Source organism: Olea europaea, unplaced genomic scaffold (assembly GCF_002742605.1).
Source record: "Olea europaea var. sylvestris unplaced genomic scaffold, O_europaea_v1 scaffold424, whole genome shotgun sequence".
In the NCBI taxonomy this organism is placed as follows: Eukaryota; Viridiplantae; Streptophyta; class Magnoliopsida; order Lamiales; family Oleaceae; genus Olea; species Olea europaea.
Window position 1 is genome coordinate 324103 of NW_019262241.1, and position 21240 is coordinate 345342.

A 21240-nucleotide genomic window follows, 5' to 3' on the forward strand; every position below is an offset into this window, starting at 1 on the left:
CCATTATGGAAATCTTTTCGATCATGTTAAGTGGCTCAATCCGCCCTCTCGGAGGTTCAACTTCTAACATCATGACTGATGGGGCTCTTCTAACTGATATACTGTCGACATAACATTTCCTGGATGCTTGCTGATCTCCCTGCACACGCCCGACTTCCCTGTTGGTTAGGAATTTCAAGACTTGGTGATAGGTCGAGGGGATGGCCCCAGCTGCGTTGAGTAACGGCCGACCGTAGATTGCATTATAGGCCATGGGGGTCTTAATGACCAAAAAGCTTGCCACAATTACCACAGTGGTCGGATATGTGCCTAGCGTGACCGGGAGCTCCACAGTACCTTCTGGAATCACCATGGCTCCTCCAAAGCTTTGCAAGGGGGTGTTCACGATTTTTAACTTGTCAGGTGGGACCTTCAGGCCTAAAAAAGCGTCCCAGGTGAGTACATTTGCGGCACTTCCCCCGTCGACCAATACTCTTTTGACATCAAAATCAACTATGTGGCCTACTATTACTAGCACATCATCATAGGGGTGTGCCACGCTTACCAAGTCTTTCTCGCCAAAAGTGATGCTTTGGCTGAACCTTGCCTTCTTTTGGATGGAGCAAATCCTGAGAGAGCGCGCGTAGCTTTTCCTTGCTGAGTTTGAATCTCCCCCTCCTGCTAACCCTCATGTAATCATGTTTATCACTCCGGCCCTAGGTGGAGGACGACCCTCCATCTTTTGCTTCCCCCGGTTGTCCTACACATACTTGTCAGGAGACCCTGCCTTAGGAGGCGCTCGATCTCCTCCTTTAGTTGCAGGCACTCTTCAGTATCATGCCCGTGATCCTTGTGAAAATGACAATATCTGCCCTGGTTTCTTTTGCTCGCTAGCGTTACCATGGGTCTCAACCATTCTAACTCTTTCATATCTCGTATTTCCATCAATAGTTTGGCACGAGGGGTGTTCAAAGGGGTGAACGCCCTGGACTCCTCTCGTTTGTGCCTGGCTGGCCGATCTTGGGCGGCTTCTTTCACTATCTTCTCACTCCTTGGCCTATTTTTGTTAGCAGGTCTTAACTCGTCCCCCGCCTTGCGCTTGTGACTTTCTACTTCCCATCCCTCTCTGAGGTTCTTTGTGAACTTCTCCGCCTCCTCAGCATCAACATACTTGTCTCCCTTTTTCAATAGGTCGTGCATTGATTTTGGGGGGTTCTTAGAAAGTGACATCTTAAAAGCCCGATTTCGAGTTCCATTCATCAATGCAGTCACCACTGTCGACATCTGAAGATCCTCTATTCCAAGGGTCGCACGGTTAAATCTGGCCAGATATTCCTGCAAAGACTCATCTTTCTCCTAGACCACCTGCATCAGTCCAATGGCTGTCCTTTTATTCTTTTGCTACTCAGGAAGTAGGCTACAAAGCTCCTAGAAAGTTCATCAAATGTTCGGATAGACCGAGGGAAAAAGTGTTGCCACCCAGTCTCTAGCTTCCCTCCTGAGAGTTGGGGGAAAAGACCGGCACATTATCGCATTGGGTGCTGCATAGAGTCTCATCAGATCAACAAAGGTCCGCAGATGGTCAAGTGGATTTGTGACCCCGTCATAAGCCTCTATAATAGGCTGCTTGAAGCCTTTAGGTAAAGGGACCGCCATGATCTCGGGAGCGAACGGGTCCTCTTCTAGGACCATCTGTCTGCGCTTGTCTTTTCTTTTAAAAATCGCGTCATCAATTTTCTTCGTCATGATCTCTTCCATTCTCCACTCCAGATCTGTCAGGGGTGGGACGGACTATAAAACTGTCATCCCTGGAGCCCCCGAGCCTACGGTCACCGGTTGGATTGCAGGTGGTGTTCTATGTGCACCTCCTGGAGTGGAGGCGAGGCCTCTATCGAATGCGGCGGGAGGGCAGCTCTCTGCATTTGATTCTGCAAGAGGGTCATCATGGCCACTAACTGGGTCTCTAGGGCGCTGAACTGGCTTTACGTCACATACTGCGGCAGTGGCGGCAGCGGCAAATTGGGGCCTCTGTTGTTGTTGCTCTTAAGCGTGTGTCACTTCTTGTTCGTCTTCTCGACATGACCTTTGTGTTCAGTGGAAGAATTTTTCATAGACGGCGCCAATGAAATGGTTGTGGAACAATACCCTTCTACCTGCATGCTGGCGTTCGGAGTTCCAACTACTCCGTCAAGTGTGTGTGACCTGAAAAACGAAGGCGGGGCTTCCTCCCCTGTTTTACCTCCGACGTGAGAATTAGTTTATAGACTTGGAAAAAATGCAATTGGAATTCAGATGGCTAAAAAGAGATAGAGAGATCCCTTTACCTGTGTCACATCTGAGGATGTTTATAGATATTGGGAGCTAGATAACTGCTGGGAGGTTGTGATGCCACGTGTCCCACGTTGGCATTCCCACTACCCCGACGTTTTGAGTGGGGGTCTTTAACTTCCCGCATGGAGGTTGTACCCGTATTAATCACCATGGAACCTAGTCAATTCACTAGAAGTTTTTTGGCTAAGTGTTTGGATAGGCAATTCCATGCCCATTGAAGAATTCGCGTAGAGATAGAGCGACCTCTAGGGGTAATGGTAGAGCGCCCCCTTGGGGTTGTGGTAAAGTGCCCCTTAAGGGTTGTGGTAGAACACCCCTGGGAGGGTCGACGGCCTCGCATAGTGGTAGAGTGCCCCCTTGGGGTAGTGGTAGAGCGCCCCTAGGGGTCGATGGCCGTGCATGGTGGTCGAGCACCACTTGGGGATAGTGGTAGAGCACCCCTTAAGGGTCGATGGCCTTGCATCGAAGTGCAGTGATCCATCTTGTTTGTCGTCGAGGGTGGCTTTCTCTACCAACCTATATCACTATTATCCTTACACTTGGGACCCCAAAGCGCTTACTTGTGTTTTTTTAGGATACAATGACAATTATAAAGGCTATAGATGTTATTATCCATCAAGTCACAAATTCTTCATTTCTCATCACGTTGCCTTCTTAGAGAACTCGTTTCCATACAAATCAAGAGACCAACAACACTTGATTGCATCTTGATTCAACATTACTGAATTCAATTATTGGATTGATAAAACTAATGCCACTACTGAACTACCTTTGTCATTGCAAAATTTGACCACACCAACACTTGATGATCAATCTTAGTCATCCGTTGTTTCAATAGATGCAGAAATTAACAATCATGTAGCATCACAAACTCCTGTACTTGCAGAAAATCTTTCAAATCATGAAGCCGAAACTGCAGAGATTCTTTTGATCGTGAAGGAAATGCACCTGATGTAAATTTCACTAATGAATCCTTAGATTCTTCAGATTGTCAACAAGACGTGTTAAACAAATTAAATAACCATCTTTGTACGGCTGCTAAATATCTCTGCATGTGCACACTTTATTCTATAATCTTGGCCTCAAAATGATTTTGTTTTCTTGGACTCCAGTTTCTGATGAATCGCTTTCGAAGTTTGATGCCTCTAAACTCCACTTGCTCCTGCAGTCCACGTTTGGCATAGCTGAATTCTGAAGCACATGTCAATCGATAGTCAATAAATTTGATCAAGCCATGGTCTCTCTCTGTCTATCACTCTGTTTGTATAAAACAAATATACAAATAAATAAATATATGCATGTTTTTTGATAGATACATGGACAGAAACATGCACACATTTATGTATGGAATGCTTAATACAACTAAACTGTACAATGTATATCTTAACTTTTTTCTTCATTTATAGTATCTAGTTCAATCCATCTTACTGAGAAAATTGTGTTGGAACTAGGTTTTAGAATTGAATTTTGGTTAAATATAAAATTGAAAAGTGACTTTGTGTCGATTTCGGCCAAATATTCGGACTTAATCCGATAGTCAAATTACGAAAGTAAATAGACTAACTTATTCTACTCATCGAATATATAGTCGTAGTATATTTAGAATCAAAAAACTAATTTTGGATGAATGAGAAATTGTGGTCCAGATTTTGAAGGAAGAATCGGAATTCAGCATGTGAGGCCACCGCTCAAGCAGTGGACCAGCACCTGGCAAGCAATAGATCACCGCATTGCGCCACTCACCGATGAGGGCAAATTCATCTTAAAAAAAGAGTGTTTCACTTGCCTCGACCAATCTTACACTTGCATCTCCTTTCTTGTCTCTAATTTATTTATATTGTATTGGATTTCAGAAATACTTTCTTTTTGTTATATGAAAGGATCTAAATTGAAGAACGAGATGTCTTTCATCGACATATGGAAAGACACGAATTTGGCTACTTGTATAGACTCGATTTCGCCCCCATTTGTCCCACATTCTCTTTCATTTTTTCTCTATCTTATTTTCAACCACACAATCTTCCATAAAACAATATACACATAAATCAAAACTTTTCATTCTTTTTCAATCACTCGTTCTTAAAAAAAATACTATTCCAAACATTAAAATTTGGAGAGAATAGGGGCCAAACAGGGGCTTCGTGAGTCGATTCTATATTCAATTTCATGTTTGTATAGAAAATATGTTTAAGGGTGTAAAATCCCCAACAAATTGCAAACATATCATGTAGTTTCTGAGAAATATTTACATATACAAGGTAGGATAATAAGATTTGCTCTAACGTAAATGTAAGAATGTTATTACACGGAAGTAGGAATATTATACCTGTTGATCAGGGTAAACTTGATTGGAATCATGAAAGGCTTCTGGAGAAGTTATTGGATTCATGCTCATGACAGATCCTTGGTGCATACTAGAATACTATGAATCAAATAGTCCATGTCTGGAAAATTAAAGAAACCATAGATGAAAATCTAGGGTTTGATGAAGGATTTGAGCAAGTTCTGACATTAATTGGACCAGATTCAAGATATAGCTAGTGAGAATTCTTGATAGGTGCCATAGTTGTAGTTTCATGTCCAACATAATTGGAAATTTCCTTTTCAAAATGGCTTTTTGACACTTCACTGGCTTTCTCCTGGTGAAGTATAAAACTGTTTTTCATTAGACGAGGCATTGAACCGAATCTTCTGGGCTTGTTTTGGCCTGAAGGATCTGTGTCTAAAGAAGCCGCAGGAACATTGTTTTGTTGATATTTTTGCCCTTCAGGAGGTTGCCAATTGTTTTTCCTGCATTTCTGTGTAAAAATATAAAATACCAAAAAATAAAAAAATTAGAAACTACAAGATAATTAAACTAGTAAACGAAAATCGAAAAACAAGTAATGAATATTGGCACGATCCTTTCTTCATTAATCACGTCCATCATTCCAAGCATGTATAGAAAACAAACCTGAAGATGGCTTGCTACTTGCACTCTTGTTAGGCCAGGCACTTTCATCAGCTTCAAGATCTCTTTAGGGAAACACACTATATTTTCAAACACAAAACATGTACATATATCTTGCGTTACAATAGGGTATATATTTTATGGGCCAACACTCAAAACACAACATACATAGAGATATATTAGTATAAAATTAGAAGGATGGAATGCAACAATTAAGGGAACAAAACATACTTCCTTCACCAAGCTGCCCCACAGCGTCCATAAATTTTCCATGAAGTTCTTGAGTCCACTCAGTATGTACTGATTTTCTCTTAACCTTATTGTTGATTATTTGATATTCTGGTTCTGATATTTTCTTCTTTCCTTCAAGAATTTTGTCCTTCATGTTGTCACTTCCAATGATGTTGTGTTCGTCCTCAATTTCTCCTCTAAATTCAATCCCTCTCATGTTATTGTTTTCTTCAATCGTTCCCATTCGCCTTTCTTTTTCTTTATAAATTCCCACTTTCTCTCTCGCCACATGCTGCCAAAGGCACTTTAACATGTCCAATGTAACTGGTTTCTCGATACAGAGGAGAGCTCCAATTTCTAGAGCTTCCATTGCAAGGAATGCATTGTCTTCAACAGACATCACTGAATTAAAATCAATGTTTGCAAGGCAAATAAGTTTTTTTTTTTTTTTTTTTTTTTTTTTTTTTTTTTTTTTTTTCTTTTTTCCTTTTTTTTTTTTTTTTTTTTTTTAAGGAGAAAGGGAAATAAATAGGCAAGAATATTAATAAGGATCGAGAAATATAATATTTACGAATCACTGGTATGTCCATGTTGACTGCTTGTTGTAGAAGCTTATATCCATGCATGTCGGGTGAGTTTATATTTGCCATCACAAGATTGAAATTTGATTTTCCACTTGAAAGCATTGATAAAGCAGTCGAAGCAAGTTCAACATATGTAACTGTGACATTCATTTAGGGCAACTAATTAGTAAAAAGGAAAATAATGACAGTACAAAAACTTACAACATATTAGTAAAGGCCAGTTACTTGGCTAAAGGAAATAAAATGAAAACAGAAGGCCTTTTAATTATGAATAAGGAAAAGTTCAGTGAAAAAAAAAATGAATTATTTTGCATGAAGACTGCAACGAAAAAAAAAATAAAAAATAAATAAAATAAAATAAAATATATGGGTAACCTTAAATAAACTAGCAACCTTATTAATATAAGTTGTATCAGGTTTTGATGTACAACAATAAATAAATAAATTTACGGCTATATTACCATAATAGCGCGGGTAACTTGCATTCAATAAATATTCAAACATCGTCATAACAATATATTGCATAGAAATTTAATATATTATCTAAGCATGGTTGGATGCTGATCCACTGTATCAATGGTGTTGGAGGAAAGATGGGTTTATTAACTTGGATTGGCTAAGGTTTTTAAGAGGACAACACTAATAGGAAGAAGGAAGTGAAAAAGGAAACTTGTATTTCTTAAATTCAAGACTTTACACACTTTTTTGGCTTATTACAAAATGGAGGGCACTACCCCTTTATGTAGTGTTTACAAGAAGATTCTAGTCCACACATTTTCTAGAGACACCTAGACCACATATCAAGATATTTTCCTAGAATTCTCTAGATATTCTTTATGAAACTACATATCTTACTTAGATATTTATATAGATTTTTCTAGTAGATATTTATATAGATTTTTCTAGACAATGCTTCTAGAAATACTATGCATGTTGGGCCTTTTAATTGATTTGGGCCTATAAGCAAAATCCTTAAGCCCATATTATTTAGTCCAAAAATCAAGTTTACTACTCAACAAATGGAACGAGTGCAATGACAGTTGAGAGCAAAAGAGAGAGAAATCAAGTCTCCATATGAACATGAAATATTCAACAAACTATTTTTCGAATTATGTATACAAAACAACTATAAATGAAATTCCAAATAAAGAAAAAAGAAATTTTAACAACAAAAGTATAGTCTCTTGTATGATTTATTGCTAAAACTCTGGTCACTGTAAATTATTCAAACCATATTTATGCAATGAAATTGAATCGAAACAGAAAATTAAGAAGACTTTGAAAATTTTTCTTGATCTTTTATTTTATGGACGATAAGTTAATTTTTTATTTGTCTACCTTTATATGAGCATAGCTCTAACATTTCTGCTGTAGAAATCAGAAAATCAGAATCATGATCCACTAGCAGCACATGAACCTCATCCATCACTTTATTGTAAGAAATCAATGAAGTGTTTCCACCATCATTCGGCCAAAACCCTCCTATTTCCCACATGATGTCTGAATTCACTATTATATTAATATGTTGGAAATCACAACCAAGAGAATCGAATGAAGAGATGATTGTTAAAAGAGAAGAGTATTGAAGAGTGTGACATAAGAGTAGGGCAAGTAAGAATGCAAAGACAGCTATATTATAGGTGTTTTGGTACCAAAGTGTACTACTTTTTGACAAAAAAATAATAATAATAATAATAAATTTCACAGCTGGTAAATAATTAAATTTCTTTCGTAACGCTTAAAGAAAACCTTGTGGATAATAGATTTGTATGTGAATGAATGGTTGAACTCCAAATGTTATATGGTCCCAATTCCTGTTGACCATTGCAAGACCACATATTTAAGAATAATTAGGAAGTTAAATGCTTTTCTTAATGCGTTGAGTACATTTTTCTTATTTTGGCATGACAAACATATTACATCACCATAGGCTTTTATTCATACAAGGAATGAACTCTTCAAAAGTCAAATTCATATGCATAAGAGTATAAATACATATTTTTCGAGTGATACTTTCGAGAAAATGTGAAATTGTCCGGTAGAACCTTATTAATTATTGTCAACTCACTATATACTCTTTCTTTGCTTCTCTTTCCCATTTATAATACATTACATTATCATTATTTGTAATTTCATTTTAACAAGTAATACAACTGGAGGTATTTTAATCTTGCCTTGCAATAGATTTTTATTCAAACTGCATTGATGATAATTAATATTTACCAATCTCGGTTTTGACCCAATCACATAATTAAAATTGGGTTACAACCATCCATGTCTTATTTCTTTTGTTACTTCTAATTTAGTGAACAAGATTGTTGTCATTAAGAATTTTGCATAGAAATTTATTTATATTTCATTAGTTTTGTTTTTACTTATCATATCTGGTCATGGATAAGAAAATTAAATGGTTACCAAACTTGTGTATCAATTATTAGGTGATATAAAGCATGTTTTGCCATCAAGTTGTAATTTTATAAGTACCAGGGCCCACAAAAATGTGTGGACTAAGAAAACGCCAATTGTGGAACATCTGTTAATATTTGGAGTTCCATTTTAAAAAATCAATCTTGTTAAGAGGAGCAATCCAAGACTTTATAAGTTCGTCTATGTTTTCATCTCTATTCGATGTGGGATTTTATCCCTTAACATACCCCTTCAAGATGGTGGCTCGTTTTGAGCAGATCAATCTTGAAATCCTTATGCTCATTTTTTAAGTCTTAATCGGATCAAATTATTTGTTGGAGTTTAATGGGTTCTAATACCATATTGAAACTTAGGGTTCTATCTTAAAAGGTTAACTTTATTAAAAGGAGTAGCCCAAGACCTTAAAAATTATTCTATATTTTCATCTTTATTCGATGTGGGATTTTATCCCTTAACATATACTATGAAAACTGCAAACACGGAGAACCTCAAATTCAGTAAGGAATATCTCAAATAGAGAAAAACAAATAACTTAATTCAAGGATGGATAATTGGCACATTGACACAAGAAGCACTGATCAGGTTGTAGGTCTTCAAACTGGCCAACAATTTTGAAAATGACTCCAAGAAGCATATGCTCTCCCAAGAGAGGGAATTTAACTTAATTCGAGAGAAGGTGTATTATCTTCTCATGAGTCTAGGTCCACGATATGAGACCTTTACAACCACAATGCTGAAACCTCCAATGCCTACTTATTCAGAGCTTATCTCCTTACTTCAAGACTATAAATAACCTGTTCAATGGCATGAACCTCAACACCTTGATTTTTATAGTCAATGCCAAAGAAACCAATATAGTAATAATAATAATCATCCCTTAGGAAATGATTTTACCTCCAAATGTCTGGGATTTCAACCTACAAAGACACAGAATGGACAACTGATATAGGTACTTCAAACCACATGACAGGTAATTCTAATATTTTATTCAACTTGCCCTCATATCTAGGAACTGATTCAGTTCTAGCTAGTAATGGAGACGCTCTTTCCATTAACGCTATTGGTGACACACTAGTCAAAAAATGGAAAAGAAAATTTGATGTTGAGTGATTTTTGTTAGTTCCATCGTTAGCTCATGTTATATGTTAGTCATCTTACTGACCAGTTTCCCCTCAATTGTGGATTTACTAATGCAAACTTCAATGTTAAGGAGCGAAAGACAAGTTGGATACTGATGACGGGATATCGCAAGTGTGATCTGTACATTTTATCACTTCCTCATGAAATGCACTTCTTAAATAGATTTTTTGACACTACATAGGAGGTATGACATCTTAGGCTTGGACATCCACAAGAATACATATAGTATTTTAAGGTCTAAGCGATTTAATAAGTACATTTTCATACACTTATTGGGCCACAAAATATAACTAATTGTTGATCAAAGCATTTGAATTATGACTTAATTCTATATCATTTCGTTTTGTAGGACTATATTGACGGAATTTAAAAGACAAGATGCGAAAAAGGACCAAAATGAAAGAAAACAAAAGTTTAGGGACAAAAGTGTAAATCGTAAAAAAAAAGTGAGATTAATCAAAAGTTCTGGTACAAATAAAAGGACTATTCTGTGTTAGAGTTGCCAATTAGGCAAATTAAGTAAATTTTCTTTTTCTCAATTGTTGGGCAAATTGTTGTCAAACGACCTCCTCAAGCTATGATGTAACTAGGTTATATTCTCAATCGACATCGACCAAATAACTGAACGGTAAATTGACACCACAATTGAAATGACTCGACCCAATAGCTAATTGAGCCATTTGTAGCAACCTTATTTAATTAGTTCTGCTCATGGCCCATTTTCACTTGCTTGGACGGCCAATGAAATGTAAATCACTTAGTAGCCCATTTATCATGTCTTGGGCCCTTCTGACCCATTACTATGCCCTTATTGCTACTTAACTCTAACGTCCATTCCACTTAGTTATATGGGTCTTCTTCATTGGCCTCTCTGTGCGTGAATATGGCTAACCCTCTTGAGTCCTCTCAGTGTGCTTTCTGTTTATTCACCTCACTGCCTTTGTGGTTACTATCGTTGTGATTTTTTCTTCTTTTTTGGTCTCCTAAGTGGGTAAATTTCGGCAACCGTAAGTGGACAAAGGTTGAAGGAATGTCGATCGAAAAGGAGAAAATAAGCCCGAAAAATCATCTTGGTGATCCATTGTTCCGCACAACATCAATCTAAGTCTTCTAGTTCTGAATTGTTTGGAAAAATCCATTCTGATCTCTAGGGTCCAGGACCAGTTTCATCTATTGGTAATTTTCAATATTATGCTTGTATTGTTGATGATTATTCAAAATGATATTCGTCTATTCCCTTACACCTCAAATCTTTATTGTTTTTGAGCGTTACCTGCATAGGTAATTTGACCAAAAAAAAATTAAAATCTTTTATTCAGATGGAGTAAATGCCATATTGACTATACATTTTAAGAATGAAGGAATAGTTCATCAAATCTCCTGTCCATATACTTCACAACAAACTGGATTAGTTGAACGATAAGATCATGTGACAAGAGAACTTGGGATGAGCATGCTTTTTCAAAGCGATCTTCCTAAACAATTTTGGGTGGAAGCCTTTCATAGTGCAGTTTTTCTGAAGAACAGATTACCATCTTCAGCTATTACAATTGATACTCATTATTATAAAATTTATAAACAACATCCAAATTATTCTTGTTTGCAAGTTTTTGGCTCATGCTATTATCCTTGAATTAAGTCATTTGTATTTGTTTGTTGACACTCTGGGATACCCGACCCCACCACTCCTATCACATGAGGTCGGGTCCCATGTGGGGGTCAGGATGTGGGATCCGACCCCCATGTGAGAGGAGGCGGTGGGCTCGAGTAAACCAAAGTGTGAACAAACAAGTACAAGTAGCATGACCTATTATCCTTACACTTGGGACTCCAAAGCGATTGTGTTTTTTGAGGATATAGTGGCAATTATAAAGGCTATAGATGTTATCATCCACCGAGTCGCAAATTCTTCATTTCTCGTCATGTTTCCTTCTCAAAGAAGTCGTTTCCATACAAATCAAGAGACCAACAAGACTTGATTGCATCTTGATGCAACATTACTGAATTCAATTATTGGGTTGATAAAACTAACGCCACTACTGAACTACCTTTGTCATTGCAAGATTTGATCACACCAACACTTGATGATCAATCTTAGTCATCCATTGTTTCAATAGATGCAGAAATTAACAATCATGTGGCATCACAAACTCCTGTACTTACAGAAAATCTTTCAAATCATGAAGCCAAAACTGTAGAGATTCTTTTGATCATGAAGGAAATGTAACTGCTGTAAATTTCACTAATGAATCCTTAGATTCTTTAGATTGTCAACAAGACGTGTTAAACAAATTGAATAACCATCTTTCTATGCCATTTATTGAGCAAGATCCACTCATCAGAATTAGAACCTTATTCTCGAATATGGACCATCTCATGATACTGAACGATCTATTCCTTGCAATGCATTGCAGTTAAATTTTGGTCTCACCGATCACCACATGGTGACAAGACTCAAAGATGGGATCACTAAACCAAACCCCGAATATGCTCTCCATGTGTCTAGGCATGATATACTATAAGAGCCTCGAAATATAAAACCAACTCTCCACCATCCCAGATGGCATGGTACTATAATTGAAGAAATTGATGTACTACATTACAATCATCTTGCAAACCCGTTCAACGAACTCTAGATATGTATTTTATAGGCTCCAAGTGGGTGTTTAAGCCAAGATTAAAGCATGATGGGAAACTCGAAGTTCTTTAAGCTCGTTTTGTACCTATTGAGCATCACCAAGCAGACGATGTTGACTATTTTCAAAACATTCTCACTAGTCATTTAAGCCAGGCACTCTTCGAGTTTTCATTACCATTGCTCTTGCTTGTAATTGGGCAATTCGATAGTTGGACGCAAAAAATGCCTTTTGCATGGATGAATAACAGAGGACATTTATATAACAACCCCTTCGTTTAGCTTACCCTTCTAATCTTACTTATGTTTGCAAACTTGAAAGAGCCCTATATGGACTAAAATAGTCGCCCATAGCATGTTTTGATTGCTTCAAATCATTTCTCTTATGATTTGGATTCTTTTGCAATTTAGTTGATCCATCTTTACTTATCTATCATTATGCTCAAGGGATATTAAATTTATTGCTCTATGTTGATTATATGCTACTTACAGGTTCAAGTCCATCTTTTCTGACTCAATTTATTGATGTCCCACATCAAGAATTTAAAATGAAAAACTTGGTACCATTCACCACTTCCTTAGGATGGAAATCACACCTACTCTAAATGGTTTGTATGCATCTCAAACCCATTATGCTCTTACAATTTTGGACAGGACTCAAATGATTGATTATAAACCAATGAACACCCTATTGGAAATAAAACTCAGCAGTACCTAGGATGATACCACTATTGCTGATCCTAGTTTCTATCATAGTATTGTTGGATCATTCCAAAACTTATACTCAAATGACCTGATATTACATTTAGTGTTAATTTTGTTTCACAATTTATGCATGCTCCTTGCAGTTTACACTTGAAAATGGTAAGTACATTTTACACTATGTTAAAGGGATGCTTCATCTTGGACTACAGTTTTACTCACAAACTACACTTGATCTCTCTACCCTTTTTATGCAAATTGGGCACATTGTCCGCCATTAGGCGTTCCACCACCAGATATTGCATTTTCCTTGGACTTAACCTTCTATCTAGGTGTGCAAAGAAGCAAAATATTGTGTCCCGCTCTAACACTAAAGCTGAATATCGATCCATGGCAAACATCACAACTAAGCCTACTAATTTCACTTTCATTCCTCGTGACCTTCGTATATCTCCATGATCTCCACCAATTCTTTTTTGTGATAATTTGAGTGCATTACACAAGACAGTGTTACCATTTTGTTCGGGAGCGAGTTGTTCTTGGTCAACTTGTCACATGACACATTCCCTCTACGAATCAAATTGCTAATATCTTCACAAAGCCCCTTTCCAAAGCCACGTTATATTATTCAAAGCCACATTATATTGTGTTCACAACAAGGGTGCCAAAGTTGTGTTAAAAGGGCAGAAAAAGTCTCAGTTATATGTTTTGGAAGGTTCGACTATCACTATGGAAGTAGTTGTAGCTTATGGTTTGATAAGAGATAACTCGGGTAGAGTTGGTTGTGATCGAGTTACTTGTGATGATTAGAGCACGTTTGGTGACTCGGCTAGAGCTAGTAGTGAACTAGATAATTCAAGCAAGTTTGATGCACAGGGTAATTCTACTGATAAATAGACTTGAATTTTGTTCATAGTTGCTAAGTCTGTCCGAAATGGGCATGGTCAAAAAAGTGGAGAATGACTTGACGAATGAAGACTTATAAATTCCCTGCTATGAAATTTATGTCAAGGTAGAGTTTGTTAGATTGTGACTTAAATTCCATGTAATTTAAAAGTTTGATTCATGGAGGAATCCTAGAAAATTTTGGTTTGGAAGTTTAGATAAATAAGGGATCAAATTTCATCATGGATTGAGAGTTTGATTAAGAAAAAGACTTTGGAACATATGAAAAAAAATGTTTTGAAAGCATTAGGACTTAGATAGGGCACCGAGTCACGATACTTATAGCACAAACGAAAGCAGGAAGACCAAGCCCAATGTCGGGACACCAACAATGGCATCGCGATGCCACCTAAAAAGAAGGATATGTTTCCTTGTTGATTTTTACCGTATTTTTTGTGCTCTAATTCATTCAGAACTTCAAAATTGGGCTCCTATAAATACTCCATGAGGTGTATGCTCTTTATAAACTCAACTAACAATAAGATCATTGTTGTATATATTAGAAACTTGAGATGACTGTTTATATTTAGATTAAGAGTATCAAATCTTGTAAAAACAATATAGTTTATCTATATACTGAAACCCTCCTCTTCTTCGACATAAATCTTGTGCGCGTGCGTGATCTTTTATTTTATGAACGATGAGTTAATTTTTTATTTGTCTACCTTTATATGAGCATAGCTCTAACATTTCTACTGTAGAAATCAGAAAATCAGAATCATGATCCACTAGCAGCACATGAACCTCATCCATCACTTTATTGTAAGAAATCAATGAAGAGTTTCCACCACCGTTTACCCCAAACCCTCCTATTTCCAACATGATGTCTAAATTCACTATTCTATTAATATGTTGGAAATCACAACCAAGAGAATCGAATGAAGAGATGATTGTTAAAAGAGAAGAGTATTGAAGAGTGTGACACTGGAGTAGGGCAAGTAAGAATGCAAAGACAGCTATATTATAGGTGTTTTGGTACCAAAGTGTACTACTTTTTGACAAAAAAATAATAATAATAACAAATTTCACAGCTGGTAAATAATTAAATTTCTTTCGTAACGCTTAAAGAAAACCTTGTAGCGTTATAGATTTGTCTGTGAATGAATGGTTAAACTCCAAATGTTAAATGGTTCCAGTTCCTGTTAACCACTTGCAAGACCACATATTTAGCCCCCGTTTGGCCTCCATTAAATTACATTTCATTACCTTCTATTTTTCTCTCTCCTATTTTCAACCACATAATCTTTTATAAAATAATATTACACGTAAATCGAAAATTTTTCCTTCTTTTTCAACCACTTGTTTTTCAAAAAAATATTATTCCTCCCATTTTCATTATCAAAAAATAGAGGCCAAACGGGAGCTTAAGAATAATTAGAAAGTTAAATGCTTTTCTTAATGCGTTGAGTACATTTTTTCTTATTTTGGCATGACAAACATATTACATCACCATAGGCTTTTATTCGTACAAGGAATGAACTCTTCAAAAGTCAAATTCGTATGCATAAGAGCATAAATACATTTTTTTTTCGAGTTATACTTTCGAGAAAATGTGATATTGTCTGGTAGAACCTTATTAATTACTGTCAAATCATTATACACTCTTTCTTTGCTTTTCTTTCGTATTTATAATATACTTTATTATCATTATTTGTACTTTCATTTTAACAAGTAACATAACTGGAATCATTTTAATCTTGCCTTGCAATAGATTTTTATTCAAACTGCATTGATGATATTTAATATTTACCAATCTCGGTTTTGACCCAATCACATAATTAATATTGGGTTACAACCATCCATGTCTTATTTCCTTTATTACTTCTAATTTAGTGAATAAGATTGTTGTCATTAAGAATTTTGCATAGAAATTTATTTATATTTCATCAATTTTGTTTTTACTTATCATATCTGGTCATGGATAAGAAAATTAAATGGTTACCAAACTTGTGTATCAATTATTAGGTGATATAAAGCATGTTATGCCATCAAGTTGTAACTTTATAAGTACCAGGGCCCACAAAAATGTGTGGACAAGGAAAACGCCAATTGTGGAACATATTTTAATATTTGGGGTTCCATTTTAAAATACCAACCTTGTTAAGTGGAACAATTCAAGGCTTTATAAGTTGGTCTATGTTTTCATCTTTATTCGATGTGAGATTTATCCCTTAACATGCCTCCTCAAATGGTGGCTCGTTTTGAGCAGATCAATTTTGAAATACTTATGCTTATTTTTTGAATCTTAATTAGATCAAATCATTCGTTAGAGTTTAATGGGTTCTAATACCATGTTAAGATTTGGAATTCCATCTTAAAAGGTCAACTTTGATAAAATGAGTAGCTCAAGACCTTATAAGTTACTCTATATTTTCATCTTTATTCGATGTGGGATTTTGTCCCTTAACATATACTTCGAAAATTGCAAAAATAGAGAACCTCAAATTCAGTAAGGAATATCTCAAATAGAGAAAATCAAATCACTTAATTCAAGGGTGGATAATTGGCACCTTGATGGAGGAAGCACTGGTCAGGTTGTAGGTCTTCGAACTACCCAACAAGTTTGAAAAGGACTCCAAGAAGCATATACTCAAGATTCCCAAGAGAGGGAATTTACCTTGCGCCAACGACTGAGTTATTTGAAGAAGGATGCTACAATTTCCTTAATAGAGCATCTTCGCTATTTAAAAAAATTATACGACAGCCTTGCGGGAATTGGTCACCCAGTTCAAGACCGAGAGAAGGTGTATTATCTTCTCATGAGTATAGGTCCACGATATGAGACCTTTACAACCACAATGCTGAAACCTCCAATGCCTACTTATTTAGAGCTTATCTCCTTACTTCAAGACTATGAATAACCTGTTCAATGGCATGAACCTCAACACATTGCTTTTTATGGTCAACGCCAAAGAAAACAATAGAATAATAATGATGATGATGATCATAATAATAATAATAATACTACATTACAATCATACTTGCAAACCCGTTCAACGAACTCTAGAGATGTATGTTATAGGCTCCAAGTGGGTGTTTAAGCCAAAATTAAAGCATGATGGGAAACTCGAACGCCTTTAAGCTCGTTTTGTACCTATTGAGCATCACTAAGCAGACGATGTCGACTATGTTCAAAACATTCTCACTAGTCATTTAAGCCAGGCACTATTTGAGTTGTCATTACCACTGCTCTTGCTTGTAATTGGGCAATTCGATAGTTGGACGTGAAAAATGCCTTTTGCATGGACGAATAACAGAGGACATTTATATAACAACCCCCTGGTTTAGCTGACCCTTCTAATCTCACTTATGTTTTCAAACTTGAAAGAGCCCTATATGGACTAAAATAGTCGCCCATAGCATGTTTTGACTGCTTCAAATCATTTCTCTTATGATTTGGATTCTTTTGCAATTTAGCTGATACATCTTTACTTATCTATCATTATGCTCAAGGGATATTAAATTTATTGCTCTATGTTGATGATATGTTGCTTATAGGTTCAAGTCCATCCTTCCTGACTCAATTGATAGATGTACCACATCAAGAATTTACAATGAAGGACCTTTGTACCATTCACCACTTCCATGGGATGGAAATTACACCTACTCTTAATGGTTTGCATGCATCTCAAACCCAGTATGCTCTTACACTTTTGGACAGGACTCAAATGACTGATTATAAACCAATGAACACCCCAATGGAAATAAAACTCAGTAGCACCTAGGATGATACCACTATTGCTAATCCTAGTTTCTATCATAGTACTGTTGGAGCATTCCAATATTTACACTTAAATGACCTAATATTACATTTAGTGTTAATTTTGTTTCACAATTTATGCATGCTCCTTGTAGTTCTCACTTGAAAATGGTACGGTACATTTTACAGTATGTTAAAGGGATGCTTCATCTTGGACTACAGTTTTACTCACAAACTACACTTGATCTCTCTACCTTTTTTATGCAGATTGGGCAGATTGTCCCACCACTAGGCGTTCCACCAACAGTATTGCATTTTCCTTGGACTTAACCCTCTATCTAGGTATGTAAAGAAGCAAAATATTGTGTCTCGCTCTAGCACTAAAGCTGAATATCAATCCATGGCAAACATCACAACTAAGCTTACTAATTTCACTTTTATCCTCTGTGACCTTCGTATCTCTCCATGATCTCCACCAGTTCTTTTTTGTGATAATTTGGGTGCATTACACAAGACAGTGTTACCATTTTGTTCGGAAGCGAGTTGTTCTTGGTCAACTTGTCACATGACACATTCCCTCTACGAATCAAATTGGTGATATATTTACAAAGCCCCTTTCCAAAGCCACGTTATATTATCCAAAGCCACATTATATTGTGTTCACAGCAAGGGTGCCAAAGTTGTGTTAAAAGGGCAGAAAAAGTCTCAGTTATATGTTTTGGAAGGTTCGACTATCACTATGGAGGTAGCTGTAGCTTATGGTTTGATAAGAGATAACTCAAGTAGAGTTGGTTGTGATCGAGTTACTTGTGATGATTCGAGCAGGTTTGGTGACTCGACTAGAGCTAGTAGTGAATTGGATAATTCAAGCAAGTTTGATGCACAGGGTAGTTCTACTGATAAATAGGGTTTGAATTTTGTTCACAATTGCTGAGTATGTCAGAAAGGGGCATGGTCAAAGAAGTGGAGAATGACTTGAAGAATGAAGACTTATAAATTCCTTGCTATGAAATTTGTGTCAAGGTAGAGTTGGTTAGATTGTGACTTAAATTCCATGTAATTTAAAAGTTTGATTCATGGAGAAAGCCTAGATAATTTTGGTTTGGAAATCTAGATAAATAAGGGATCAAATTTCATCATGGATTGAGAGTTTGATTAAAAAAAGACTTTGGAATAGATGAAAAAATATTTTGAAAGCATTAGGACTCAGATAATTCACCGAGTCGCAATGCTTATAGCACAAATGAATGCAGCAAGGCCGACGCCCGATGTCGGGACACCAAAAATGGCATCGCGATGCCACCTAAAGGGAAGGATATGTTTCCTTGTTAATTTCTACCGTATTTTTTGTGCTCTACTTCATTCAGAACTTCAAATGGGCAATTGGGCTTCTATAAATACTCCATGAGGTGTAGGCTCTTTATAGACTCAACTAACAATAAGATTATTGTTGTATATATTAGAAACTTGAGATGATTGTTTATATTTGGACTAAGAGTATCAAATCTTGTAAAAACAATATAGTTTATCTGTATATTGGAACCCTCCTCTTCTTCCACATAAATCTTGTGCTCATGCGTGATTCATTATTTCATATTACTTCTATTTTCTCGCCTTTATTATTTGGCCCAGTTTTCAACACATATCAATAATACATATATATAAAGGTAAATGATAAAGTGTTTCCCAATATCTTCCTATATATCCAATACTTTACCATCAAAATAGAAACAAGGATACAATCTGGATTTGGAGTTTACAACAAATAATTCTTCTCTTTATTTTTCTTTTCTTTGGAATTTGGAGTTTTAGTAGAATATGCATAGACGGTAGACAAATTATTTGCAAAGAATTATGTTTTTGTTTTTATTATTTTATTTTTTTAAAATTTTAAAATGAAACAAAAATTAAAAATATATTAACAAGTTGGGTCAGTTACTTGAAAGGTTGGTTGCTTAAATCACAAACCAACCTAACCCAACTTTTTAATTGATTAACATTAATCCAACCAAACTGATTTTTTAGTTCAAACAGATCCAAACCAACCTGATTCAATTTGATTTGGTCAGTTTGGTAGATTTTTCAATTTTTTTGCCCACCCCTAATAGAGATTCTAGAACTCAAAAGATACTAAGGAAGATTGAGTCTTCATCATTAATTTTAGTCATTATTTTTTTTATTTTGGTCTTTATTCAGATTTAGTCTATCTATGGATTTTAGTTTTTATCTAGCTTATATTTGTTTTAAATAAAGGTTGCGAGCCTTAATAGAAGTTGTTTTGGAATAAATATTATAGGCTTTAAAATTTTTTAAATCTTATAAATTCTCGGTATTTGATTAAAAATTAACGAGTCTACGTTCTATGATATTCCTAGGCATCAAAGACTCAATCTTCATCAAGAATAAATATAGATAAGTACAAAAATTGAAGATAATGATTAAAATTAATGATGAAGACTCAATCTTCATCGAATACTCATTGATAAGTGTATTTTTACACACTTATTCTTGTTATTAAATGTCTTATATGAGAGTGCTTCTATCTAATTGAGTATAATTATGTTAATTTTATCAATAGAGTCGGACTTTGATTGATACGAAATGGGGCCAATTTTAAGCTAATTCGGAGTTGGTTAGGGGCAATTAAATATTACGATGTTGGCATGGAAGTGATTAAGTAAAAATAGAGCTATCGAAAGAAAATTGCAAGTTTTGGAGGTGAAATTCGACTTTTGAAAAGTTTGGGCACTAAATTATATACTTTTGGAAATTAAGACCAACTAAATTCAAATGTTTATGAATTATTGTGGACCAATATGTAAGATTTTGGACGTTTCGACATCAAAATTAAAGATTACGATAAAAGGACCGCAATCGGAGAAAAAATATTAGGAAATGATCAAGGACGTACAAAAACTTGAGTTGGTGATCAAATTGAATAAGCAAAAAATGTCAAAGTCAACAGTTAACTACGATCAACTACGACAATAAATCCCATTTTGCTCCTTTTTTTCTTGATCCTTTTTGACTCTTTTTGAAGCAGAACTCTCAAAAGTCTTCTACCACTATAAATAGGAGAAAATCTTGGGGGGACCAGGCCCCCCAGGGCACATCCAAGTTGGCAGAACAATCATATTGGGGGACTCTGAAATCAAGCGTGGGGAGTTCGATTCCTGGTGGGAACCTTTGATCCAATAAAGGAGGAATTATTGGTGGATTAATCACCATGGAGGAGGCTCCCTTTGGGGAAGGAGTAAAAGTCATGTGGGAACCTGGGAACCAATAAGGGCACATCCTGCGATTTATCTCCCTGAGCAGCTGAGGGGCCGGAGGTTCAGGGACGAGGATATAGTCTGGCGCAAGCTGGGACACCTCGTAATTATATTTGTTGTCTTACTTTTTCCTCTTTCTAAAGATTTTTCCTTTTTATTTTATTTTTTGAAAAGTGGCTAGAAATCTCTTTTATGAGTGAAGAAGCAAAGAAGTGGTCTTGAATACAAAGAAGACGATATTTAATATTGTCTAAAAATCACCAAAGCCTATCTCGATTTATATGTAGAAATTTAGCAAAATAATTACACCATACGCTCCTTTATATCTTCTAAAATAACTGAAG

The 21240-nt window shown here is 35.9% G+C and overlaps 2 protein-coding genes across 2 annotated transcripts; both read right to left on the reverse strand.

Moving 5' to 3' along the window:
* Positions 1–684: 684 nt before the first annotated feature.
* On the reverse strand, positions 685–1671 carry LOC111387761. The gene is made up of 2 exons (XM_023012344.1): positions 1438–1671; positions 685–1335 (listed from the first exon to the last, which is right to left on the reverse strand). The coding sequence occupies exons 1-2, from the start codon at positions 1669–1671 to the stop codon at positions 685–687; spliced, it is 885 nt and encodes a 294-aa protein (XP_022868112.1).
* Positions 1672–3378: 1707 nt separating this feature from the next.
* Positions 3379–7501, reverse strand: LOC111387762 (two-component response regulator ARR2-like). The gene is made up of 7 exons (XM_023012345.1): positions 7414–7501; positions 6063–6212; positions 5492–5893; positions 5264–5340; positions 4872–5108; positions 4637–4732; positions 3379–3501 (listed from the first exon to the last, which is right to left on the reverse strand). The coding sequence occupies exons 1-7, from the start codon at positions 7499–7501 to the stop codon at positions 3379–3381; spliced, it is 1173 nt and encodes a 390-aa protein (XP_022868113.1).
* Between the last annotated feature and the right edge of the window lie 13739 nt (positions 7502–21240).

What these genes read in the sequence shown, in the direction of transcription:
- LOC111387761 (XM_023012344.1), bottom strand. Translation starts at nt 1,671, where the DNA reads ATGGTCCTAGAAGAGGACCCGTTCGCTCCCGAGATCATGGCGGTCCCT. An exon ending in TGGCAACACTTTTTCCCTCG is followed by an intron (nt 1,336 to 1,437) that starts GTCTATCCGAAC and finishes CAGGTGGTCTAG; the next exon opens with GAGAAAGATGAGTCTTTGCA.
- LOC111387762 (XM_023012345.1), bottom strand. Translation starts at nt 7,501, where the DNA reads ATGGATGAGGTTCATGTGCTGCTAGTGGATCATGATTCTGATTTTCTG. An exon ending in AGAGCTATGCTCATATAAAG is followed by an intron (nt 6,213 to 7,413) that starts GTAGACAAATAA and finishes TGAATGTCACAG; the next exon opens with TTACATATGTTGAACTTGCT. An exon ending in AAGTTTACCCTGATCAACAG is followed by an intron (nt 3,502 to 4,636) that starts GTATAATATTCC and finishes CATGTGCTTCAG; the next exon opens with AATTCAGCTATGCCAAACGT.